Source organism: Maniola hyperantus, chromosome 9 (assembly GCF_902806685.2).
Source record: "Maniola hyperantus chromosome 9, iAphHyp1.2, whole genome shotgun sequence".
Lineage (NCBI taxonomy): Eukaryota > Metazoa > Arthropoda > Insecta > Lepidoptera > Nymphalidae > Maniola > Maniola hyperantus.
In genome coordinates this window covers 13,662,921-13,690,633 of record NC_048544.1, presented here as the reverse complement: position 1 = coordinate 13,690,633, position 27,713 = coordinate 13,662,921, and the positions used below count along the sequence as shown (strand labels likewise).

The 27,713-nt window shown below is 36.3% G+C and overlaps 1 protein-coding gene across 1 annotated transcript in view; it reads left to right on the top strand.

The window, feature by feature from the left end:
* FASN3 (Fatty acid synthase 3) overlaps positions 1-25,975 on the top strand; it is a 46,825-nt gene extending 20,850 nt beyond the window's left edge. Inside the window, exons 15-39 of the mRNA XM_034971832.2 lie at positions 423-542; positions 1,498-1,607; positions 2,292-2,482; positions 2,909-3,078; positions 3,865-4,128; positions 4,358-4,478; positions 4,845-5,135; positions 5,321-5,764; positions 6,023-6,193; positions 7,517-7,647; positions 8,416-8,566; positions 9,172-9,343; positions 9,978-10,090; positions 10,550-10,711; positions 12,675-12,803; positions 14,040-14,119; positions 14,681-14,836; positions 15,318-15,569; positions 16,072-16,225; positions 19,089-19,293; positions 21,113-21,263; positions 21,880-22,054; positions 23,055-23,231; positions 24,036-24,138; positions 24,712-25,975. Of these exons, the coding sequence (XP_034827723.1) occupies positions 423-542; positions 1,498-1,607; positions 2,292-2,482; positions 2,909-3,078; positions 3,865-4,128; positions 4,358-4,478; positions 4,845-5,135; positions 5,321-5,764; positions 6,023-6,193; positions 7,517-7,647; positions 8,416-8,566; positions 9,172-9,343; positions 9,978-10,090; positions 10,550-10,711; positions 12,675-12,803; positions 14,040-14,119; positions 14,681-14,836; positions 15,318-15,569; positions 16,072-16,225; positions 19,089-19,293; positions 21,113-21,263; positions 21,880-22,054; positions 23,055-23,231; positions 24,036-24,138; positions 24,712-25,301 (4,783 nt within the window). The 3' untranslated portion in view covers positions 25,302-25,975. The remainder of the gene's footprint in view (positions 1-422; positions 543-1,497; positions 1,608-2,291; positions 2,483-2,908; positions 3,079-3,864; positions 4,129-4,357; positions 4,479-4,844; positions 5,136-5,320; positions 5,765-6,022; positions 6,194-7,516; positions 7,648-8,415; positions 8,567-9,171; positions 9,344-9,977; positions 10,091-10,549; positions 10,712-12,674; positions 12,804-14,039; positions 14,120-14,680; positions 14,837-15,317; positions 15,570-16,071; positions 16,226-19,088; positions 19,294-21,112; positions 21,264-21,879; positions 22,055-23,054; positions 23,232-24,035; positions 24,139-24,711) is intronic.
* The last annotated feature ends 1,738 nt before the right edge of the window (positions 25,976-27,713 follow it).

Genomic DNA, 27,713 nt, shown 5'->3' with positions numbered 1-27,713 from the left:
AAAAATCCTCTGGGAACTCTTAAATTCTCCGGAATAAAAGTAGCCTGTCCTTCCCCGGAATGCAAGCTATCTCTGTACCAAATTTCGTCAAAATCGGTTGAACGGTTAAGCCGTGAAAATCTAGCAGACAGACAGACAGACACACTTTCGCATTTATTATGGATGGATGGATGGATTTAGTATGGATTTTCTGCCGTGTTGACATAATTATAGCTTTGATTGTTTTAAGTATAGCTGAAATTATTTTTATGGAAAGCAAGTTCATTATCATTTTGAACTTTTAAAGATTATTTTTTAAATTCTCAGATTACACATTACGTTATTGTTTATCAATATACTTTTAACTTATAACTTATTTTATGTACTATAACTATTCTAGCTATAACTAAATATATAACTATATATAATATTATTTTATACAGATTATACGAAGCCGGTCTGAACCCTCACTTAGCGAACATCTACCCGCCAGTGCAGTTCCCTGTATCACAAGGGACCCCTATGATTTCGCACTTAGTTGAATGGGAGCACAGCGAAGACTGGTAAAAGTTTGTTTATGTTTCATCGACTTTCTCTTCTCCTTATCATCTTCATCATCGGCCTATACTGAGAATGGGTCTCAGGTTCAGAATGAGAAGAGTTTAGACGATAGTCTACTTCGTCCGCGTGGACTAGGTATTTCAAACCCCTATTTCACCCCCTTAGGGTTTGAATTTTCAAAAATCTTTTCGTAGCGGATGCCTACGTCATAATAGCTATCTGGCTATATAAGCATTTTTTCTTTCTAAATCATAATTTATGATGGTTTAAGAGACCACTCTTCGTCTATAACAAATATCCAACATATTTCTACGCCCCGGTTTTTGCGTATATTCCTGCAATTGATCTGGTTTAATAAAGTCGTACAAGTATAAATAGCACCCCATTCGTCAGGCGACCGCTAACAAATTGTTCTGTAGGTACTTTTGAAAAGATATCTTGTTCAATATATTATTCGCTTTCAACACTGTAGGCCCGTGAGTTTGCTGAAATGTTCATATTTTTTGTGTCGAAGCAATTTCAACAAATTTTAATAAAATGTGATGAATTGTGAGATTTCAGTTTAATTTTACAATGCTTTGCTGGCATTCCAATTATAATAGGTACTTACTAACTAGGTACTTATGTAGATTGAGGATTCTCGAATTATGAATAAGTTATTGTATGGAAGTTTTGTAATAGTAAAGTAAAATTTTCTCCTATTATAAGGATCCTTTGAACAGAGTTGCTCGGGTTACATGAACATACAATTTACAAACATAACATTAATATTACAGACTTTACGAAATTACAAAAAAACATGTTTTTAAACTTGCACCAAAAGATTTTTTATTGTATCTTACTCCAAATAGGTAGATAGGTAAATTAAAAATTAAGAAAAAATATGTATTGTATTGAATTGTATTGAAGTCTAAAATAGATTAGGTCAAAATGATAAAGGGGGAATTTTTCCATCAGGTATGTAACGTCATACAAGGCTCAGGAGAAGATGAAGACTGGGGAGAGGACAGTGCGTATGTCCATAGCTGATGAAGACAGCGAATATATGGCAGGACACGTTATTGATGGTAAACTATAGCTTATTTAGTGTGTCGTACCAAAAAAGAAAAAATGAGGTTCCCACACCCATAGTATTTTTAAAAGACCTATTCAATGATACCCTACACTATGGGATAGACGAGAAAATTCATCCCCACTTTACATATAGGGGAGCTACCCTAAAAAAAATATTTATCAAAATTTTATTTCACCACTTTGTCGGCGTGATTAATGTTTATACCCATACCAAATTACAGATTTCTAGCACTAATAGTCTCTGAGGTTAACCGAGGACGGACGGACGGACAGACAGACAGACGGACAGACATGGCGAAACTATAAGGGTTCCTTGTTTACTACAGAACCCTAAAAAAGGAACCCTTATACGATTACTTCGTAGTCTGTCTGTCTGGCGTGTCTGTCAAGAAAACCTATAGGATACTTCCCGCTGACCTAGAATCATGAAACAACAAATTAGTAGCAAAAGTAAATAAAATAAACAATCTATTGACGAAACTTGGTGATAGTGGTAGGTTCAGTTTCTAAACTAAAGAGAGTATAAACAATAAGTATCTTAATCTCCATTTATTTCGACCAAGAAACTCAAATGCTGAATATAAATCTATGGTTTCATGACATTAACATAATAACAATATGAATAAAATAAAATAATTATATATGTTCAATTAATGGCAAGTTATTTTTCTTAATAGGCCGTAACTTATACCCTGCGACTGGATACTTAGTAATGGTGTGGGAAACACTCGGAATGATGCTGGGAGAGCTTTACACTGAAGTGTCTGTGGTGTTCGAGAACGTCCGATTCCAGCGAGCGACAAATATCCCGAAAGATGGAAATCTGGAGTTCATTGTCATGATACAAAAGGGAAGCGGACAGTTTGAGGTAAGTCAGTCAAGAATATTATAATAATGGTCATTAAGATTAGGATTACTATTAAAATCGATTGACGATTGTTTAAGAATTAAGAATTAATTAGGTACCTAGTGAAACATAAAATTATTATCATTCCAAAAACCTCAAACTTTAAGTGATTAATGTAATGTGAGATGTACGATTTAGAATTCGCCTTAAACATAGACTATCTAATGATAGTCTTCATTATAACTGATGATTGATGAAGCTTTATAATATTAGTAAGACGATATATCTATTACTAGTGTTAGGTACCGAATTAGTAACAAATGAAACAATTCTGCCTAAATCCTGAATCTGCAAAAAAAGAAAAATTTATATTAAAACCCCCTTTTTATTAGTAACTAACCATAACTTAGGAGGAAAAATTTACTTGATCAAATTGATATTATCTAGATCGTGGAAAGTGGTGCATCCATCGTGACAGGTTGTATATACGCTAAGAAGAACGTCGGTCAAGACTACAGAGTGCTACCGCCAGCACCAGAGGCCACTGGTCCCAATGTTAAACACATGCTTACCAAAGATTTCTACAAGGAACTACGTCTGCGCGGATATCAATATAGGTAAGTTATACTTTAATGTAGATAACGAGTACATACCAAGATTAATTTGGCGTTTTTATTTGTCGATATTAAAAAAAGAAAGAACAGAAAGAGTGTAATAGTGTAAAGAGTAAGTGAGTGTGAGTGAAAGAGGGTAGTTCACTACTGCCCTTGACAGCTCGAACTTCATCTCTCACAGCACCGCAGTCCCGTCGTGCCCACGACCCGTGCAATTGGGTTAAAATATCGACAAATAAAAACATCCCGTTATCTACATTAAAATATGTCGTTAAACCACGAAATAAGCTTAAAATCATTAGGTAAGTTAGTTAAACAAGGACAACAGTTATGAGCAGATTCTTAATACGTCACGTATTCTCTACAAATATTCACCTTTCAAAGTATAGACAGTAGTCACTCTAAACCTACGGCCCAGGTGGGAGCGGTAGAATAAACTCGAGATTTACAAGAAATTTTAAGGAAGACGTGCGGACGTGTCCTAATCAAGAGCGGGTGCTGAGTGGCATGGAATGTTTGCCATCGCGCCCGCTACCCACACTGCAGGACGCACCCGCTTCCACCTGGGCCGCAGACTAAAGCTATCTATAGCTATAGCTATAGCTAAAATATATATTATTAGTGATGATGATGACAGTTCTAGACTGGCTACTGCCAATACTTCTTTGTTTTATTGAAGTACTTTACGAGTGGTTTATGTGTGATTCTGATTCAACCTACGCAGTCACTTTAAAATTCTCAGCTGATTAAATTATCAACAGAGATTCACGATTCTTTTATCTTTCTCAGTGGCATCTTCCGAAGCATCATCGGCTGTAACATTGAAGGCACTCGTGGCCGCCTCGCCTGGTCCAACAACTGGGTGGCCTTCATGGATTGTATGCTCCAAATGAGAATCGTCAGCCAAGACACGCGCGGCCTCTTCGTTCCTACCAGAATCCAGAAGCTCTGCATTGATGCTAACATGCACTATGACGCCATTTCCAAAATGAATCCTGATTCTACTCGACAGTCCTTTGAGATTCGGGTTTATCCTCACGTTGATGTTATAAGGTAAGTAGGTAATGGCATACATACAAAAAATGTAATGTGTTATTCTAACTTAATTTTTTTAACATTTGTTTAGATTTGGCTAAAATATACTGAAATTATTAATCTTTCGTAATTATCACAAAAAATATAATGTTGAAATGTAAACAATACCAAAAACAAAATATAACAAACAAACATGATTTTGATTTGATATATATATAAAATGTAGACAATATTTTATTTAAACCAGGGCTGGCGGTGTAGAAATTCGGGGACTCCATGCAACGCCTATTTCTAAAAGAATTCCCTTGGGCGTGCCAGTACTGGAAAAGAACGTGTTCATTCCTAACTTCGGAAAAGCAAAAATGAAGGTTAATATTTTAATTAACTAATTTTACATATTTTGATATTTTATAAATATTGCCTTCTCACTTTTAATATACTGGGTCGATTTCACCAACGAAAAATAAGTCTTATAGAAAAATAAGTAAATTTAATATTTTGGCGTCATTACACCAATTGTTTATTCCTCGGTTAAACGCCACTCGACGTTGGTAAAATTGGCATTTATTGAATTATCCTTGTAAGTACAGTACAAACTAGTATAGCACAAGGTAGCATTTGAGGTCTCTATTTTTTCTCGATGTATGACAGATTTTTTTATTGTGTATGATTGTCGTACTAGTCTAAATATTATTCATGATGGCTGTTTTCATAAAGTTATTTCCTTTGTTAAGATCGAAGATATTCTCCGTGCAAATATACAGCTTATTCTGGAAAACGTTCAAACATACAAAGTCAAAAGCATTGAACTTGCCGATGAAGAATATAAAAACAATAATTTGGAACCTGTTATTGAGACAGTGGGCGATATTCTTGGTGACTTACCCCTAGTGCAAGCTGAATTGTCCATTTTCTCCGAAGATCCCTTAGAAATGCCGTCGCATATCACTGTTGAAAATAAGAAGTTACTTGGGGAAACTAACACCGTTATATTTGTCGGTGCTAATTTGCTAAGGAGGCCAGATGTAAGTAATAAGTTGCGTAAGATATAAGAGAATAGAAACAAATCTCATCTCTTAAACTAAATTAGGATTAGTTGTTTATGATGATTAATTTTTATTGTTGTTATTATAATCTAAACCGAAATAAAAATAAGGAGCTTGATTATACCAATTGTTAGGCTATGTAAAATTCGAATTTGTGTTTACAGGTACTTAAATCAGCAGTATCAACTCTTCGCGACAAATGTTTCCTCATAAGCCGAGAGAAAGATTGCATTAACCCTAAGGACTATTCTGACAAATATGATATCATCACTATTCAAGATACAGGCGTAGAATACTTAGTCCTCTTCAGAAAGAGAGTCGGTGCCAAACCTGCGAAGTTCGTCAAAGTTGTCACATCAGATCAAACTTATGCATGGGTAGACCAAGTGAAAGAGGAGCTTAAAGCTGGACAAAAGCTTGTTGTTTACAGTCAAGATGAACATATAAATGGGCTGTTAGGTCTTATTAATTGTCTAAGAAGGGAACCTGGTGGTGAAATAGTGACGGGTCTACTTATTTCTGATCCTTCTGCACCGCCTTTTAATCCTGATTTGGAGTTCTATGAAGAGCAGTTGGACAAGGACTTGCCCATTAATGTGTATCAAGATGTAAGTGGTGTTTAATTTTTATTTATAACAAATTTAAAAAAAATGCTTTTCAAAAATAGTTGCTGATATTGCTAAGACTAAATAAATATTGTAGGTATGATTTGAGTAGGTATTTTTCATTGTTTTGTTTTGATTATGTGAGTTATTGCAATTAAGCGCAAGCCTATTAAAAAATCAGATTAAAAAATACTCCTGCTACTAGGTCATAAATGATGTTCCCTAGAAGAATTAAGTTATGACATTATTTTAATGTTTTAGGGTCAATGGGGTACATACCGTCACTTACTCCTTGGAGATATGGAAACCGTCGATGCACACCATGCCTTCGTCAATACTGTTACCATTGGAGACCTTTCCACGCTTAGATGGCTTGAAGGGCCCATCAGAGAAAACCAAGTCTTCAAGAACCCAGACAGTGTGCTAGTACATGTGAGTTGTTTATTCATGTACAGAATTGAACTACCTATATCAGGCATGTCAAAGATACGGCCCGCGGGCCGCGTCCGGCCCTCAGACCATTTCAATACGGCCCGCCACCAGAGTCTCATGAGGATTTTCAGACGGCCGGCGCTTGATGTCACCACGCATGCTGAAAATAGCGCGCGTTTTGCGAGGCGTGCGAGCCCTACACCATTCGCTAGTGAGTGATTCGCTTGACGACCTCCCTGGCGCAGTGGTGAGCGCTGTGGTCTTAATAGTGGGAGGTCCCGGGTTCGATTCCTGGCAGGGGTTTGGAATTTTATAATTTCTAAATTTCTGGTCTGGTCTGGTGGAAGGCTTTGGCCGTGGCTAGTTACCACCCTACCGGCAAAGCCGTGCCGCCATGAAATTTAGCGTTCCGGTACGACGCCGTGTAGAAACCAAAGGGGTATGGGTTAAATAAAAACTGCCATACCCCTTCCAGGTTAGCCCGCTATCATCTTAGACTGCATCATCACTTACCACCAGGTGAGATTGCAGTCAAGGGCTAACTTGTATCTGAATAAATAAAAAAAAACTTTATTTTGTAAAAAATTCGATAGTAAGTAGTAACTAGTAACCATAGATATCCGATTTACGAATATCGATGCCGTTGATAAGTATTTCTCAATTGTAATCGAATATCATCACAATGGTGGACATATAAACTTATTTTTGCTAATTTAATATTCCAGGACTTGTAGCGAAAATCCGTTAAATAGAATTCAATTCACAGTAAAAAAAGTGTTTCCAGTTCAAATATTAGCCCCCTGATTTGACCATCATGGCCCGCTAACACGCCTTAAATCTTAAAGATGGCCCTTTTGGAAAATCAGTTTGATACCCCTGACCTATATTATAATGTCTTTGATTTTCAACATGTAGTTTTTTTAGTATCCTATTTAACAAACACTCGAAATCTATCTTCCGATTTTCTTCCAAGCGATTGCTTTTGCGACTAGTGCCTCAACTGTAACTTTTTTGGAAACGGAGATTTATTATGTGAATTAAAAATCATATATCTCTTTACAGATCATTTAAAACTTATATTATATACTTATTTGAACGGTTTTTTACACGGGATTAAATCTTAATTTAGCCACCAGAGCTGCTTCTATTCAAATTATGTTCCCCAGTTCAGTACATCTATCAGCAGTTATTTTGTTTCTGTGTTCAAACTAATAAAAGTATCACTACCTCTTTCTTCTTCTCTATTTCAATGGTTAAGATAATATAATGTAGTAACAAAGTATAATCTGTTTTTATTAATATAGTATTTTTTGTTTTACTCAGGTATATTGTTCTGCAATGAACTTCCGTGATGTGATGACCGCTACGGGTCGTGTAACAGTAGACGCTGTAGCGCGAGGCAGGCTGTCACAGGAATGTGTGCAAGGCTTCGAAATTGTCGGTAGAACTAACAAGTAAGCAATAATTTTGTGGTCTATCAAAGTTCTTCTTCTTCTTATTTTGCTTTATGGCTTTCAGTAGTGCCACACCGAGCACAATGCACTTTGCCAATGTCACGTAGAATCTATCAAAGTTAACCTAAAATCATAAATCATCATCGTTATCATTTTGATCATCAACGTCATGATTATCATTAGTAACGTCAGAATATGTTGTGTTTTTAGTTTCGTATCGCCAGAGGAAAAAAGGAACTCTTATAGGATCATTACCTTGTCTGTCTGTCTGCCTGTCTGTCAATACCCGTCAAGGGAATCAAAATCTGGTACCTACTTCTCGTTGAATTATGAAATTTGGCAGGTAGCAATGTCTTAGAGCACAAGTAAAGGGGAATATCCAAAAGCCGTGAATTTGTGGTTACATCACAAAAAATTAAAATATTGTGTTTCGACGACAGGGTCTTCTCCGGTTGGCCGAAGGCCAAGCGCGGGTACGGGCCTTGAGGCGTAGCCTCCTTACCCGGGCAGGGCGCGGGGTATTCATGTTACCCCGGTGTTGGTCTTCTAAGCGGAATTTTACCGGCTAGGGCCCGCCCTCTTGGCTTAGGGCCTCGTGGCTGGTTGTGTTTGAATGATGAAATAATTAGTTTACTTAAATCACATGTAGATGCCGCTGTACGTCATTGACTTGCAGTGTTGCACATAAAAGTGTTAAATGTTGTACTATGCTACGGAACCCTTCATGCGCGAGTCCGACGGACTCTTGACTGGTTTTTCTCTGTGCAGTGGCGCCCGTGTGATGGCCATGGTGAGGAGCAGCGGTTGCGCCAACATGGTGGAAGCAGACAAGGCTCTAATGTGGAACATACCCGACGAGTGGACCTTTGAGGAGGCCGCCACCGTCCCTGTCGCTTATGGAACTGTTTACTATGCTTTGGTAAGTCATCATCATAACCATGAGATGTCAACTGGACATGGGTCTTTTGTAGGGACTTCCACGTGGTCTTGCGTCCGCGTTACCTAAATCCAGAGGCTGCCTGCGATTCGCCTGTCATCCGTCCACCTGCATCCGTTGCCATTTATTTTCATATACAAGTTAGCCCTTGACTACAATCTCACCTGGTTTTTAAGTGGCGCAGTCTAAGATGGAAGCGGGCTAACCTGGAAGGGGTATGGAAGTTTTTATAAAACCCCTTTAGCACAGCATCGCACCGAAACGCCCGTGTGCCAACTAGCCTCCCACCAGACCAGACCAGAGGAAATTTAGTTATTATAAAATTCCAAACTTCCTCTGCCGGGAATCGAACCCGGGTTCCCCACTGATAAGAAAACAGCGCTCACCACTGCGCCAGGGAGGTCGTCATTCTAGCATCTTGAGACCACAACGTCTATCGGTTGTCCATGATATTATTAAGTATAACAAAACAACAAGCTCAATTATTTTGCTGTTTCTCTAGAGTAAATTTAGTGAATTACAGCAAATAATTAAACTTCTAGTTTTTTGTGTGAAGATAGTATTCTCAGTAATTTTCGTTCCCGTAGGTAATGGTAGGCCAACTCCAACGTGGCGAGTCGATCCTGATCCACGCTGGCTCGGGAGGGGTCGGCCAAGCGGCTATCAACGTCGCCTTCCATTACGGCTGCGAAGTGTTCACCACAGTCGGTACTGCAGAGAAACGGGCCTTTATCAAGAAACTGTTCCCGCAACTCAAAGGTATATTTGTAATCTTGTTTAACGTCTTATAGATACTAAGATGATACTGCAGTCCTAGTATTACCTTACTTAACGTCTTTTAGATACTGAGATGATACTGCGGTCCCAGTATTACCTTACTTAACGTATTTTGCATTTAAGATGATACTGTAGTCCCAGTATTAATTTACTTAACGTATTTTAGATACTAAGATGATACTCCAGTCCCAGTATTACCTTACTTTCCTATTTTAGATACTAAGATGATACTGCAGTCCTAGTATTACCTTACTTAACGTCTTTGAGATACTAAGATGATATTGAAGAACTAGTATTACCTTAATTAACATCTTTTAGATACTAAGATATACTGCAGCTCCACTATTATCTTACTTAACGTCTTTTAGATACTAAGATAATATATTATGAATGCGAAAGTATATCTGTCTATCTGCCAGTCTGCAAGTTTTTCATGGTTCATGTATCTAATTGTTTTTGACTAAATTTGATACTGAGATGGCTTGCATCCCGGGGACAGGCCTTTTTGTCCCGGAAAATCAAAGAATTCCCATGAGATTATTAAAAAACCTGGACAAAGTCACGGGCATCATCCAGTAAATAGTAAAAAATATTTAAGGTAATCGTTTTTTAACAGACAGTAACATCGGCAATTCTCGAGACACGTCATTCGAAGACATGATCCGACAGCAAACTAAGGGTAAAGGTGTCGACATGGTCCTTAACTCATTGTCAGATGAAAAACTACAGGTGAATATTAATATTTCCTTGTACCTACTTCAAAGATATTTTTCTCTACATTCCTTGATTTATATTAGATACTAGCTGCCCTGGCAAACTTCGTTCCGCTTAACAGTCGATTCAAATTTTTAAATTTTTCTCTCCGTAAGAACCATCCTCGTATTTCAAGGAATATTATTAAAAAAGAATTAGCGAAATCGGTTCAGCTGTACTCGAGATTTGCGATGACCTACACATTTAGTGATTCATTTTTATATTATAGAGAAGATCATCTAAAGCTATGTCCGCTAGTGTCAAGTCCGTGTACAATTGACGGCCTTATCGCTATAAGGCCGTCAATATTGTACCTGCCTATATTTTTGTTTTGCGTTGTATGTGTTTTTCTGTACTATTTTTTTGTTGTACTCACGACAAATGCAAGACAATTTATTCATTCACGAGAAAGAGTAAATTGTACAACTTTTTTAGGCATCTGTCCGTTGTCTCGGCTACCGAGGACGCTTCCTCGAGATCGGCAAGTTCGATATCAGCAACAACACGCTCATCGGCATGTACTGCTTCCTCAAGGAGCTGGCCTTCCACGGCATCATGTTGGACTACATCTTCGAACAGGGATATGAGTTTAGAAAGGTTGGACGCATTCATTTTTACATTTTTGACGTCAGATTAAGAACCTAAAAATAAAGTGTCTCCCAATAGAAACTTTTAACTCTAAACTAAGTGGGGCCGATTCTCTAGTACACAATCTCTAAACTAAACTAAATTAACAGGTCTAAATCTAGTGCTTTCCTTTTCCGCAAGCAACATTATGAAAGGGATAGCAATAGATTTAGACGTGATATTTTAGTTTAGTTTAGAGATTGTGTACAAAGGAATTAGCCACAATGTTTATTTATTTATTTATTTTATTTTGTAGTTTAACAAACAGTTACAATTTGATAAATAGATAGTATATATATAAAAAACTTAAACCAAAGCCGTCTCCAATGAGAAATTAACACTTATAATAAAATGTCCACAACACACGGGCATAGTACGCGTATGAAAACTAGGCACAGAGTATATAATCACTAACTAGGTAGGTAAACTTACGTTTATAGGCTTAGGCTAATATACCTAATATTTACTAATTACGTTTATAAGCTTAGGTTAATATAATATTACTTATTAGCTTTATTCATAGGCTAGATTGTAATTTTAGTAGAGTACTGCCACACGAGTAGATATTACAGACCAGAGGGGAAGCTTCATACTAGCTCACGCACACCACGACGTGCCACGGACGCTCCGTGCGCCCAGATTGGCGGCAAACTGAGCGTCCGTGACACGTCGTGGTGTGTGTGAGCTGCGCTAGAGTGAGTGAACCTACAGCCAGCCGCTAGTATGAAGCTTCCCCTCTGGTCTATATATCTACTCGTGTGGTACTGCTGCCAGCACTGTACGTTCAAAAACGTCAGATAAGTATTCACCTTTTCCTCATTCTGCAAATACTGGATGCTCATTTATTTTGCACCTTATGATGGTTATCTAAAAAATTAAACTTACAAAATTTCGCAACACTTGTTTTTTAGCTTAGCCTGGAAGAGCAATGTGTGAGCGATTTTACATTACAATTCGTTTACTAAAATAATATTCAAAGGTCATATTGGCTCCAAATGGGAAATAAAGAGCAGTCGAAGAATTTTGGTCAGCCTTGTACCTAAACAATTTAATTAATGATAACCCTGAGTCATTGAATAAACTACTCATTTGGTTTAGCGATAAGGCCCACCTATTGTACAGTCGTCTATTGTTATACCTAATTGAGTAGCTAGCCTACTTTTGAATTTGATAAATATTATTACTTTATTATAAACTAGGATAAAAAAATTACGTACACTGAAAAAAATATTAAAATCCAACAAAGATTTACAAAGTTACAGGCATTTTAATTTTGGAGTGGGAGGGTCTTCTATATCTAATTTTCGTTTTGCGAGAACCCTTTCTGAGAAAATTTGTATGAAACCGCACGAAGCTACTATGGCATTAGTAGGTGTGACGTCATACTGCTGTATCGCTATCTCTGTCTAATCAGAAATATTTAAATGCTTATAATTTTTTTGTTATTTGATCGTTTTTTAATTAGTTTTTTCAGTTTACGTCATTATTTTTATTCTAGTTTATAATAAAGTAATAAAAAAATTGGAGTCAAATACCCAATTGTTTCGTCTTTTTAGTGCACAGTAATTTTTGGTATATTTAAAACTGATACTTGAAATTCCGTATGAGAACGAGATACGTAGTCTTAGGTCATAGAGATAGATTAATACTTCACCTCCAATATAAATTTGAAGAAGCCTTGCCGTTCAGCGAGGTAATAGCGCCAGTGTTTTGGGCACAATGCCCATAAATGACCATTTGGACGGCGTATATTTTTTTTAAATATAAATTTTTTAGTGATGAGTTTTTATGTATATACTATATACCTATATTTTTTTGTATTGAAATAAATAATAAAATCAATGTAATAAAAAAATTTAAAAAAAAATTTTGAAGAATAAATAAATTAAATAAATTATTATTAAATTTTAAATCTTATTTCTTCGTAATGTAGAGTTTGCAAGATCTCCTCTTGTCTGGTATGGAAAGTGGAGCCGTCCGACCTCTAACATACTGCACATTCAACAAAAACGAAGTGGAAGCGGCCTTCCGTTATATGGCTGCTGGCAAGCATATTGGAAAGGTACCTTTACTTAAATACTTCTCATCATCATCATCATCATCAACCAATAGACGTCCACTGCTGGACATAGGTCTCTTAGGGACTTCCACACGCCACGGTCTTGCGCCGCCTGGATCCAGCGGCTCCCTGCGACTCGTCTGTTGTCGTCCGTCCACCTAGTAGGGGGTCTTCCAACACTGCGTCTTCCGGTGCGGGGTCGCCATTCTAGCACCTTGGGACCCCAACGTCTATCGGTTGTACAAACTATGCCTGCCCATTGCCACTTCAGCTTCGCAACCCGTTGTGCTATGTCGGTTACTCTAGTTCTCCTACGGATCTCCTCATTTCTGATTTGATCACGTAAAGAAACTCCAAGCAAAGCTCTCTCCATCGCCCGCTGAGTGACTCTGAGCTTTCTTATGAGGCCAATAGTTAGCGACCATGTCTCGGATCCATATGTCATCACTGGCAACACGCACTGTTCAAAGACTTTGGTCTTCAAGCACTGAGGAATTTTGGACAAGAAGACATCTCGAAGCTTCCGGAACGCTGCCCAACCGAGTTGGATTCGGCGGATAAATACTTCTAATATCGTTGTATAGAAGCAGGCGTTACTTTGCGGAAGTCATGATATGCAATGAACCAAAAACTTAATTTGCTGTAATCCGCTGAAACAGGTCGAATCTGAAGCAGGTAGCTTGCCGAGTGGCTGCTTTTCCTGCATGGTTAGCAGTGGGAGGGCGGGCGGTGCATTTCTCATGCTGCATGTTGCATCATCCAGAGTCGACCTGTTTCAGCGGATTACAGCAAATTAAGTTTTTGGTTCATTGCACTTCAAATATCAACATTTTTCATTCTCTACTTTTTTAAAGATTATATTAATCATGACTTATATTCCCCTTTCCCCTCCAACTAAGCGTAAAACTTTTGCTAGGAGTGGGTACAACAATAGTGCAAAAAGTGAGGTTTGAACCGTCAACCTTTCGGATTTCAGTCCGCTCGCTATTCAGGCTATTTTGAAATTGTCCTGTTTGTTATTATAACTACCCTCACTTTAAGCATTGCATAATTTTGTGTTTTATCATCTTTACAGTTTTCTAATCCTGCGGTTTTATTTCTATAGGATTTTTCTATGTATAAGTATATATTCCTTTGTGAGTATTATCTTACTTTCTTACTATAAATCTTATGAAAAAAGTCGGAAATGGTGAAAAGGTCCTCATATATACAAAATCAAAATGAAGTTGTTTTTCATAGGTCATCATCAAAATCCGCGATGAAGAACGAGCTAACAGACCAGTTAAACCGAAAAGCTTCAAAATTAAAGCTGTTCCAAGGTGAGTTGATTCCAGCAAATCTTTTTTTTTTTTAAATTTTTACAGTGGGTTTGTTTATAACCTAAACATGTCACCCTCATAGGAGCAAACATTCTTGATTATGATCTACTAGCGACACGCCCCGGCTTCGCATGGGTGCAATGTAGATACTAATGTGGTGTCATTGAATAGAATAGAATGGAATAGAATATGTTTTTATTCAAGTAGACTTTTTACAAGCGCTTTCGAATAGTCGGGTAGTTTTAATTTACCACTGAGGTGTCATTGCCTCGGAAACTCTCAAATGAGAGGTTTTTTCCCGACCTAATTCACATTATTGCAATTTCTCTAGGGATCTCTAATTTTTGGAGAATTAAACTATAAGATAATAAGTAAAAAAATAGTAAGATGTCACTCGGCCGAGACAGTGCTGTGGCTGAGAAATTGCGATGAAATTGCACTCGCCGAGGACACTGACTCGCCACTGTACTCGGTAGGTGTAATCTGCCCATAAGATAATCTTTCAATCAACAAATTGTTGTTCCAATTTTATATGCTTTTATATGTTCAAATCTTATCCAGATACATGTGTGATGATGAGCAAGTGTACGTTATTGTGGGAGGTCTGGGTGGCTTTGGCCTGGAGCTGGCGGACTGGCTCATCCTGAGGGGTGCAAGGAAAATGGTGCTCACGTCGCGAAGAGGCATCAGCAATGGCTACCAGGCTTCGCGGTTAAGGTACCTCATCATCATTGTCCTCATATCAATCTACTGTTGAACATAGGCCTTCTGTACTGAGTGCCACCGTACCATGTCCTCAGCCTTCCTCATCCAGTCACAATCTGCCATCCTCTTTATATCATCATTCTCATTCTCATCATCTCTTTATATTATCAGAACTCTTTGATTTTCCGGGATAAAAAGTAGCTTATGTGTTAATCCTGGGTATACCCTGATAGATTATAATCTATTTCCATTCCAAATTTCATCCAAATCCGTTTAACCGTTTTTACGTGATTGAGTAACAAACATCCAAACATCCACACTTCCACATTAATTATAATATCAAAATATTAGGGTTAGAACATAAAAATAAAAGCATCTTCTTTTGATCTAATTTGTCAATTAGACGGTAATTCAACGGTAATTGCAATCATAAAAATCCATCAAAAATCTAAAAAAAACTCTATTTTCTATAAATTGCACTTTCTTTTAATAGAGCATGGGCAAGCTACGGCGCTGATGTAAGGATATCAACGCACGATATCACCACCGAATCCGGCTGTGAAGAAATGTTAAGAATGGCCAACTCCATGGGACCAGTTGAAGCCATATTCAATTTGGCTGTCATCCTGAAGGATTCCATCTTCCAGAATCAGACTCCAGAGTCCTTCAAGATATCATTTGCACCAAAAGCCTTGGCAACTATGAATTTGGATAAAGTTTCGAAGAAATTATGTCCAGCTCTCAAGTAAGTAATAAATGAAAAAAAAAATTGTGGATTCGGTTTTTCAAATTCAATTAATTTTGGATGAACTCAATAAATAAGTTGCCGATCAATAATAACTTCACTTCTGTTTACGTGTCTGAAGAATTCATGTTCAAATCCATTTTGTCCAATTTAGAGGGTATTACGCAACATTGATTACTTTTACAATAGTCCTAAAAACAATATTTTCTTCATTTATCTGTTAGATCAATATGTAATTCTTTAGATTTTATTCTTTGGAAGTTTTTTACTTTGTGTTTTACTTCTTTTTATAGACACTTTTTGGCGTTTACCAAAATGAAACGGTAATATACCTACTTGTTATTCGATTTAAAAGTCATTTTTCTTCACAATGGAAAGCTCTGTAGACCGAGATTTGCGAAACATAATATTTTTTTTCTGAAGTTATTTTAGGGTTTCGTACCTACCCAGAAAAAAAAAGATTCTCGTGTATGTCACAGAGGTTTTTTACTTATTTCACCAGGGACTTCGTGATATTCTCGTCCGTATCGTGCGGTCGCGGTAACGCGGGTCAAGCCAACTACGGCTTCTCCAACTCAGTGATGGAGAGGATCTGTGAGTGGAGGAAGAAGTTAGGCTTGCCGGCCTTGGCGGTGCAATGGGGTGCTGTTGGTGATGTAAGTTATTTATACAAACCTAGTAGTAGTATGCGCAAAACCTGAAAGCAGTTTGTTCAGAATCAGTCACAGAATCGATTGCAATCATTTTTACAACGTGTTATATTTTGACCAAAAAATACTTTAAAATCCTGCAAGATTGGACACCTAGTTGAATGACCGCATGCACCAGCTGATTCGAGCCGTGCAAGCGGGAGCGCGCACGATCGACGCCAGCCGTCTCGTTCGCTCACAGCCGCTCGCTTGGGGTGACCATGTTTTTGCGACAACGACTCAACACAACAAGCTTATAACTTCGTAAATTCTCATTAAACATTTTTGAAATTTTGTATATACCTATATTCTTTATGTAAAAATATTCGACACTTGTTTCGGTTTTTGCGTCAACTAAAACTAACGTTGTACATATAAACATAAAATTGAATCGCTGAATGTGTTGCTAAGTGCAAATCTCGAGAACAGCTGAACCGATTTCGCTAATTATTTTTTATAATATTCCTTGAAGTACGAGGATGGTTCTTACGGAGAGAATATTTTGAAGTATTAAAAAAAATTAAAGAATTGACTGATAGGCAGTACGAGGTTCGCCGGGGCAGCTAGTCGCCTACATAATTATGTCACTCTCCAGCAGGGTTAGCATGGGCGGGGATATAATTTTCTCCCCGGGGAAAGGATAAAATCTTTATCCCCTCCGACAGCTTTATCCACTCTCCGAGCATGGGCTCACGGGTGGATATAATTATCCACAGTGAATAAAACGGGGGACTTTTCGGTTTTTGGATCTTTTCCTTTACCTTTATTGGGTTAATGGTAATTGGTATTTGGGACCTATGTTGGGTTTATGTTGGGGTTCCCAACCATATTCCAAACATAACCCAAACACAACCCAAACATAACACAAACACAACCCAAACATAACCTAAACCCAACCCAAACATAACCTAAACCCAACAGGTACCGCGAAACATGTTTTGATTTTTTAAGTTCTATGAGAATAAACTTAAACCCACGTCTAATGTCGAGGATAAAATTGTCCACGAATTAGGGATAAACTTCTCCTCTCCCCTGTTGCCGTGCTTTGAGAGGTGGACAAGTAAATTTTATCCCTCGTCAGTGGATATAATTGGGGGATAAAATTTTTGTCTCCTGCCCATGCTAGGGGGGCAGGTGCTTAATATCTTAATAATTATACCCATGCAAAAAATATCGCGTCGATCCGCTGCTTCGCTGAGCTGCGGCGGGAAGTTATTTATTAAAATCCCATGGAGATTCTTTGATTTTCCGGGATAATACTAGCATTGTAACTCTCGAGGTCTTTAACTATACCCATGCAAAAAATCACGTTGATCCGTTGCTCCATTACAGCGTGATTGAAGGACAAACCAATAAACGAACAAACAAAACAATATATAATCATGAACAACCCATAGCGGGCTCACTACAAAGCACGGGTCTCCTCTCAGTATGAGAGGGGTTTGGCCATAGTCCACCGCGCTGGCCAAGTACGTATTGGCAGATTATAATATCGGTAGTGAAATATGGGTTGTGATAGTGAAGATGCGCTTAAAACGTCTACTTTAGGATTTATTCTGACTAATTTGACTCTATAATGTAAAATGATTTGTTTTCTATACGTTAATGGCACTCTGGGTGGCAAATAAATTAGCATGGTAATTAAATTAATGATACAAGTCTGAAGGAATTTAGAGTTGATTAATTTGTTTGACGTTTAATTCAAAGCACTCCAACAAAATACTACTTTATCAACGACTAGCTTATTCCCGCGACTTTGTTCGCATGGACTACACGAAATTAAAACCCCTATTTTACCCCCTTAGTGGTTTTATTTTCAAAATTCCTTTCTTAGCGGAATTCTACGTCATAATAGCTATCTGCATGCCAAATTTCAGGCCGATCCGTTCAGTAGTTTAAGCTGTGCGTTGATAGATCAGTCAGTCAGTCACCTTTTCCTTTTACATATTTAGATTTTAATCTAAACCGGAACCACGAGGACAACACTATTTTTAGCCGACTTCAAAAAAGGAGGAGGTTCTCAATTCGTCGGAATCTTTTATGTATGTTCCCCGATTACGCGAAGACGCCAGGACCGATTTTGAAAATTCTTTTTTTGTTTGAAAGGGTATACTTCAAAGTTGGTCCCATTTAAATTTGGTGAAGATCTGATGAACATCTTCGAAGATAGATACTGGAACTCCTCAACGGATAAGAGTAAATTGCTCGCGATCAGTGTAATAGCTTAGTAAACAGTAGATTTTTAACCAGTCATAGCATAATTCCGTGGGACCACTAAAAATTGTGAAATAAAAAAAAATTACAAAAAAATAAAAACCGACTTCGATACACAAACACTAAAAATTGAAAAATAATTTAATTTATTACCGAATATATTATGTATGATTTTTTACACCTTGTGTCCGAAAAACCCAAATATCTTACGGAACCCTATTTTTTTCCAAAATAAAATATAGCCTATGTTACTCGTGGATAATGTAGCTTTCGAATGGTGAAAGAATTTTTAAAATCGGTCCAGTAGTTTTTGAGCCTATTCAGTACAAACAAACAAACAAACAAACAAACAAACAAACAAACAAACAAACAAACAAAGTTTTCCTCTTTATAATATTAGTGTAGATACAAGAGTTAATATAGTTCCATAATAATATTTTTTGGGGTCGGTGCCAATTAGCTTTAGCTGCGCGAATCGAAATTGTGTATCGAAGTCGGTTTTTTTTTTTTTTTGTAAAAATTTTTTGCTAAGCTGGTATAATTATTTATAAGTTTGACATTTCTAGCTGTCACTTTAGTCTCTGGGATTATAATATGCTTTTTGAAACTCCATCAGGTCGGTCTAGTCGCTGATATGCAAGATGACGACGTGCAGCTGGAAATCGGCGGAACTCTTCAACAGAGGATCTCCTCCTGTCTCCTAGCGCTGGACAAGTTCCTCAAACAAGATGCCGTGATAGTGTCATCCATTGTGGTGGCGGAGAAGAAGGCCGGTGGCTCTGGCTGTGGTAGCATGGTGGATGCCGTTGCGCAGATTATGGGTGGGTCCTTATTTTCATCATCACAATGAACCTGTCGCCGTCTTACTATTGAATACGTGTCTCCTCTCAGAATGACAAGGGTTTTTAGGGTTCCGTAGTCGAATGGCAAAAAATGGAACCCTTATAGATTCGTCATGTCTGTCTGTCCGTCCGTATGTCACAGCCACTTTTTTCCGAAACTATAAGAGCTATACTGTTGAAACTTGGTAAGTAGATGTATTCTGTGAACCGCATTAAGATTTTCATACAAAAATAGAAAAAAAAACAATAAATTTTGGGGTCCCCATACTTAGAACTGAAACTCAAAAAACTTTTTTTCATCAAACCCATACGTGTGGGGTATCTATGGATAGGTCTTCAAAAATGATATTGAGGTTTCTGATATCATTTTTTTCTAAACGGAATAGTTTGTGCGAAAGACACTTCCAAAGTGGTAAAATATGTGTCCTCCCCCCCTGTAACTTCTAAAATAAGAGAATGATAGAACTAAAAAAATATATTATGATGTACATTGCCATGCAAACTTCCACCGAAAATTGGTTTGAACGAGATCTAGTACCTAAGTAGTTTTTGATTTATCGTGCAAAATGTCGATAAAATACTATTGTACTTACTACGGAACCCTCAGTGCGCGAGTCTGATTCGCACTTGGCCGGTTTTTTTTAAATGTTGAAACAATAACTTACCCTACAATTTTTTTATTTTTTCGGTATATTCATTCCACACAGAAGTATTGGATTGGAACATGCTGTCCAATTTGGCATAAAAATACATGTTCCGAAAAACAACAAAACGTAGAGTATTTTCGGCTTGGGCAAAAATTGTGGCTTTGTTCAATATATAATACAATTTATGTGTATAGGTAAATGCCGAATCGGGAATAGATATAGAAATGGTAAAACAGCGGTAGGTATAATATAATGCCCGCGACTTCGTCCGCGTGGATTTAGGTTATTAAAAATCCCGTAGGAAATCTTTGACTCTCCGGGATAAAAAGTAGCCTATGTCACTCCCCAGGTCTTCATCTATACCCATGCAAAAAATCACGTCGATCCGTTGCACCGTTGCGACGTGATTGAAGGACAAACCAACAAACCCTGTCCCGAGTATAAATATCTGCAGATAGTATTTCTATTGGCTACATTTAGAATTCTGTGGTGTCTACTGATACAGAAAGATTTCTATAAATATTGATGCCCCACGCCCTCCCTATTGGATGTTAATTTTGTTACACGAATGCGAAATACACGAATACGTTTACCAGTCGTTTTGGAAGCTTCCCCCAAATGGAGGTTTTACGCACTTACTATTTCCAAAATAATTAATCTGTAAGTCGCCTAAAGAATATGAAAATATTTGCGTGAAATAGTGAGTGCGTAAAAATGTGTCATCAAAAATGTGTAAGTACAACTAAATAATTAATGTACAGTGTATAACCTACCTATTATAAAAATAATCTGCACTTATATTATAAATGCGAAAGTGTGTCTGTCTGTCTGCTAGCTGTTCACGGCCCAACAGTTCAATCAGTTTTGATGAAATTTGGTACATAGTTAACTTACATCCAGGGGAAGGACATAGGCTACTTTTTATCCCGGAAAGTTAGTCTTTTCATAACTGGTTAGATCAAGAATATTTAATCCGGGTTCGTAACTGAATAGAATGGATGAAGTAACAAAAAGCGAAGAAAGGAGAGAGAAGAAATAAGAACGTAATTAATATTATCACCATTTCATCTTACAAATTCAACAACTGACCATCAACAAATGGTATCCAATTTTAATAAATAATTTGACTTTGACTGTTTTCTTGATCGTAGGTATCAAGGATTTGAAGACAGTGTCGCAGCAAGTGTCGCTAGCTGAGTTGGGAATGGACAGTATGATGGCGGTGGAGATCAAGCAGACCCTTGAGAGGGAGTTCGAGATCTTCCTCACAGCTCAGGATATCAGAACACTGACGTTTGCAAGGTAATATCGGGTTTCTAAATTGTGGGTTTCAAAGAGATAGGTACTGAGTTTTTCAAAGAACATACTAAATACTATACCGTTCTGACTTTCATAAGCAGTTTTATAAGTCGAAATCGAAGAATGAATAAATACAAAATGTAAAAATGATGACATAACAAATAGACCTATCTTAATAACGGATAAAAGAAAAGTAAATGTTTATTTGTGGATTAGGTAAGTTAATGATATGAATAATGAATACCTCACTAATATAGGTAATGGTTTCTATCGATTGATGATTAAAATAAACCTAAATAAAAACGTAGCGAAAAGTGCTTTATAAGTCGAAATCGAAGAATATATAGGTACAAATAAAAAATGTAATAATTATGACATGACAATATACCTAGCTAAATAACGGAAAAAATTTAGGTAGTGTTAAGAAAAGTAAATGTTTATTTGAAGTTAATGATAAGAATAATGAATACCTCACTAATAATGGTTTCTATCGATTAATGATTAAAATAAACCTAAATAAAAACGTAGTAAAAAGTGCTAACACTCAAAAATGCTTTATATTAAGAAATTTTTTAACCGAATTCAAAACTGAGAGAATAAATTTGATACGTGTTTTCAGGCTTGTAGAACTAACAGCTCAAAAAGAAGCGGCTGCGTCGACCGCAGTCACAGCGAGACCTGCGATTTCTGACGAAGCAGCTGGTCTTAGAGTCCTCATGAGGAACTTCGGTGAAGAGAACCTCGCTACGGAACCCTTCATCTATATGCCTACTATGGTCAGCGATGGATCTGAGGTAATCTTCAAATCCTTTGAAGTTGCTGACCTTAATAATTGACCGCAAATTAAGAATTTATTTCAAACATTTATTTAATACGAGCAGATATAATTTTAATAGGAAGCCAACGGTATACAAAGATTTTTTTTTTATATCCAAATTAAAAGTAAAAAAAAAATCATTTAATTAAAACTAAAATAAATTAAATTAAATCTAAAACCTCATCGAGAACACCGCAGCGAGGCATTGTACCCAAGACGGCCCTTTGGATGACCAAACTATATTTTTTGTGCTTTATCTGAACTGCAAAAGTGTAAAACATGTTGTATCAAGAAATATGTCAGTATTTTTGTTTTGTGATGCAAAATAACATTATGTTACAGTCGACTGTGGGTTGACTAATAAAATATATTAAACGATAAATTTAATAATAGATCAAGTATAGCCAAAGCACTATTTTTCTTTAATATAGAAAATAATCATTTTGAAATCTATCTTCTTGATGATAATGTTGATGAATTTATATATATTTGGATAGCCGGATTTATATATATTTGGTTAGCCGGATTTACCAAATAATACGTTGAATGACTTTATCTAAACATAAACTAAGTATTTACAAGAGCCTCAATAGCTCAACCGGTATAGGAGTGGACTGAAAACCGAAAGGTCAACGGTTCAAATCCCGTCCGTTGCACTATTGTCGTACCTACTCCTAGCACAAGCTTTACGCTTAGTTGGAGAGGAAAGGGGAATATTAGTCATTTAACATGGCTAATATTCTTTAAAAAAGAATTATCTCTTATATGGATAAAAATGAATCGCTAAATGTGTTGCTGATCGCAAATCTCGAGAACAGCTGAACCGATTTCGCTAATTCTTTTTTCATAATATTCCTAGAAGTACGGGGGTGGTTCTTACGGAGAGAAAAATTTAAAAAATTCCTGAAAAAGAATCGACCGTTAGGCGGTACGAAGTTCGACGGGGCATAATATTAATGAGAAATGGGTTATTTCAGACGGACGTATCAGTTCACGAAAACGAGATGGTAATGTTCATGTTGCCTGGCTTAGAAGGCTGTGCCGCGGCAATGGAGCCCTTATGTCGACGACTTAAGATTAAGATTTGCGTGCTGCAGCTAGGAATCGAATACAAGCAAGATACGCTGGAGAAGATGGTCGATAGACTGCGCCAGGTAATAAAAAAATCTTTTTTTAAAGATCATGATGATCTTTAAAATAAGAAAATCACTATGGTTATAAATTATGGTTTTGATTTCATTTCATATGATTTTGATATGAAATCAAAACCATACCATAATCTAATTTTAAACCAGCGTACTAAAGATAATAATTAAAAAAAACATGATTTTTATTCATTTTAAAAATAATTAATTAGTAACGTCACGCTGTATAGAAAGCACGATAGAAAGTGATTAATGACGTCACATGGCGTAAATGACAATTTTTTTTCAATTTTTATTTTCCCGATAAATTATTTTATTTTTACATTAAAAAATTGAAAAAAAATTTCATTTGCGGATTGTGACGTCATTATTCACCTTCCGTACAGCGTGACTTTCATGTTAAAAATAAATAAAAATCATGATTTTTTTATCATTTAATGAATATTTAATGATCAAAAAAATTGCTTACATGCTACCTATGACTTACATGGAATCTTGGCCCCTAAACTAGGAAATCCCGTTTTTCAGGAGCCAGGCCTCCCCATACATAATGGTTGTACATACCTACTTAAAATTAATTAGTAACAAAATACAAAGGTTGTGTTGGTGTGTGTGTGTTGTTGTGTGAATGCTAGAATGTAGTAAAGTTTTGATAGTGACGAGTGAAAGGATTTTAAGAATATAAAAAATATCTTTACGACTTTGACTACTATACCATTCATAGACATTTGATATTATTTATGACTTTTTTATGGCCTATCGTTTATTTCACTATATAAAGTATATAATAATACAATAACTTAATATTTACAGACTATGCGATCGAGATTAAATCCGGGAATGTCTTACATTCTCCTGGGCTACAGTTTTGGAACTCTTCCCATGTTGAAGTTAGCCAGTGTTTTGGAAAACGAAGGTATTTTTTTGACAAGTAGAATAGAATGGATAGATTTTTATTCAAATAAACTTACAAATAGGTATATACCTACCTACCTACTTTTGAATCGGCTAATGCATCTACCGCTGGTTCGGAATGCCTTTCCTATCGAGAAAAACCAGCAAAAAACTCAGTGGTTGCTCTTTTCAAAGATTCAAAATTATTTAACTAATAAAAAAACATTGCATTTTTATCAACGTTTTTTTATTTGTTGTTTTTTATCACTAGTCTTCTAATTTTTGTTGCATGTTCCTGATATTAAATATAGGGCTAGCAGTATTGTAATTATAACATTGTAATAATTGCAAGTGCTTTTTATTGACTTGCAGTAGGTACCAACTACCAACCAATAATGTACTCTGTGCTACCAACCCCATAAATTCATTAATGTTATGGTTGCTTGCATTGTGACCAATAGTGAAAGAGTAACAGTCAATCAGAGAAGATTGCGATTTTAACTTTATTACTATGAAACTTTGCTGCTAGCCCTTCATAAGCTGAATTTCTAAAACTACCCAATAAAATCACAGAATTGTTATTTTCCATTTCTAGGTCACAAAGGAACAATATTCTGCATCGACGGAGCTCCCGAATTTCTTTACGCAGTTCTCACTTCAACATTAGTCAATGCCAAAAACGATAAACAACTACAAAACAGCCTTATTAAACACACTATAGATTTAGTTAGTCCCAAAAATGACATTTCCGACACGTTGATTGAAAAACTTAATGAAATAGAATCGTATGAAGACAGGATTCACTACGCTTTAAAAGTTTGTCCTGTCCAGCAGAAATATTCACACAAATTCATCGGTTCGATGGCAATGTCTTCGTACGATCGGCTCAAAATGGTCTTAAACCATACCGAAAGTGATATTAAAAAAATTAAAGCACCTATCATACTTTTGCGTCCTAAAGAAAATCCTCCGCAAATAGTTATTGAAGATAATTATGGTTTAGATAAAATCACTGAAGGCCCGGTTGTTGTGCATTATTTAGAAGGCAACCATGTTAGTATAATTGAAAATAAGGACTGTGCTAATATAATAAATAGATTGTTAGCGGAAAAGGACGGTAAAGGTAAGGTGTCGCAGAGTGTTATAACTAGTATGATTGAAAAGCAACGTACTATTGAGGTTTAAGACGATTTTAATCAAGTCATTCAGGATAATCAAATGCTATTGCTGTTTTTTTTTGAAATATAGTTACTTGTATCTCAATGAAATAAGAATTAGTATGTATAATTAGTTTTTCTATTTTTTGTGTATTTTCAAATAAATCTGTGATTTGTAACCTTTCATAGAGAATTTTGTAGAAGTTGTAATTATTAATATTCTCATCAATACCATTGCTATAGCAAGCATATAGTTTTTTTTGCAATTTTGAGTTTTAGATTAAGTTTAATTAAGTTAGTTATACTTATAATACTATTAATTAAGAGTGGGCATTTATTATTTAATATTTATTCAATTAGTAGTTGTTCTGAGATATTTTTGTTATTTTATAGTCATTACAAGCGGAATATATGCGTGAATGTTCTTATTGTAAGTGAAATAGGATTAGAAATCGAAAGACCAGTACCGAAATAAAATATTCATTAGTTTATAAAAGTACAATCAATTTTTATTGATTTTTAGAATAATTGGTTTTAGTGATTTTTTTTTGGAACGGTGCTATTTAACTTTAATAAAATATACACTAAACATTAATATTGCTCAATTTATAACAATTGCATTGTAACTTATTTAAAAGTGTTGGTATTATGAGGTACTGGGAAAAATGTGTGTTGGATCAAATAAAATATTTTTTTATGATACCTACTGGTATTTTTATTTATTTTCTCTTACATTCTCCTGACTTTATCTACCTTTATTTTCTGTAGATTAGCGTTAGAAAAAACAAAATTGCACAGTTTCTATTTCCTTCAATTATTGATATTTAGATAAAAATGATGCCTTTTTTCATTGAAACTTTTTGATTAATTAGTGTCAATAGTTAAAATTTAGAAGTAATTATTAGGAGTCTAGCTTTTCGAGCGAGGTCGCCAATCTAGCTAGCTAGAATCGCAACCTCGCACTGGAAAGCGCAGCGTTGGAAGACCTCCTACTATAGGTGGACGGACGACATCAAACGAGTCGCAGGGAGCCGCTGAATCCAGGCAGCGCAAGACTGTGGTGTGTGGAAGTCTTTTCAAGAAACCTATGTCCAGCTGTAGACGTCTATCGGTTGATAATAATAATGATGATGATTAGGAGTCAGGCCTTGGTGGCAATAATAATTATTATTATTACTAGCTTATGCTCGCGACTTCGTTCGCGTGGACTACACCAAACCCCTATTACACCCCCTTATGGGTTGAATTTTCAAAAATCCTTTCTTAGCGGATGCCTACGTTATACCTAATACCTATGGTAGTTTGAGCTGTATGTTGATAGATCAGTCAGTCAGTCAGTCACCTTTTGATTTTATGTATTTAGATTAGTTTTAACTAAAAACAACTAGCGGTCTAAGCGGTCTACTTACAACAAACTCAGCTAGGCATCTATGCTTAGTTTTCTTAAGTACATAATATATCAATGGTAACGATATAGAGTTTCGTAAAGTGAGTGTAAGGTTAGTAAGTAGGTAACAAAATGTAACCCACGCGTGTGTAAAATTCATGTTTAATTAATCATATTTACACGATGACGCGCTAAAATATACCTCACACAAGGTAAAGCCACCTATTACCAGGTGTAAGCGAATATAAGCGGAATTTCTCGATATAAACCGCTGCGCTAAGCGAGCTAAGCGTATAAGGCGCTTAACAATAGGCTGGGTAATGTAGCAAATGTTTGAAATGAGTACCGAATAGGGTAACCATGAGATATTGATTGGAACTTAGAACTTATATTCCTATTATTAAGTTTTATTCTATGTTACAACAAGTTAGTTATCACGTCACGTGTCAAGTCACCTGGTGATAAGTGACATGTATTCTAAAGGTGCATTTAAAGATCTAACGGGCGAATGCTCGGTCCATCCCGACTCTGTCTTATTTCTCTTTGGATAAACAGAGATTCTTTCATGCCTCTGTCTAATTGCCAAGCGATTTAGTAATCGAGTCACTTTGGTGGCTTCTGATGTTTTTCTCCAAACTAAATTTTGAGTAAGTATCTGCATCATTTTCTTTTTAATATTGCTAAAAAAGGATGGAAAACGATTTTTAAAATTAAAAAGTCTATGCTCGAGACTGGCACACATAAAGTCACGAGGTTTGACTGTTGTAAATTAAATTAAGTTTGTCTGACCTTTTATTATTGCATTGGTCAGAAAAAGATACAAATACGTACTCTAAAATTTAGTTGCGATCAAAAACGGTACCAATTTCGCATTTATAATACTGTGGATATTGTAAATGTGAAATTGTGTAAAGTTGGTTTGTCGTTTAAGCACGACGCAACGGATCGACGGGGTATAGTTAAAGATGTGAAAGAATGATGTAAGTAGGCTACTTTTTATCTTCGAAAAAAAGATTCCGACGAATTGAGAACCTCCTCCTTTTTTTGAAGTCG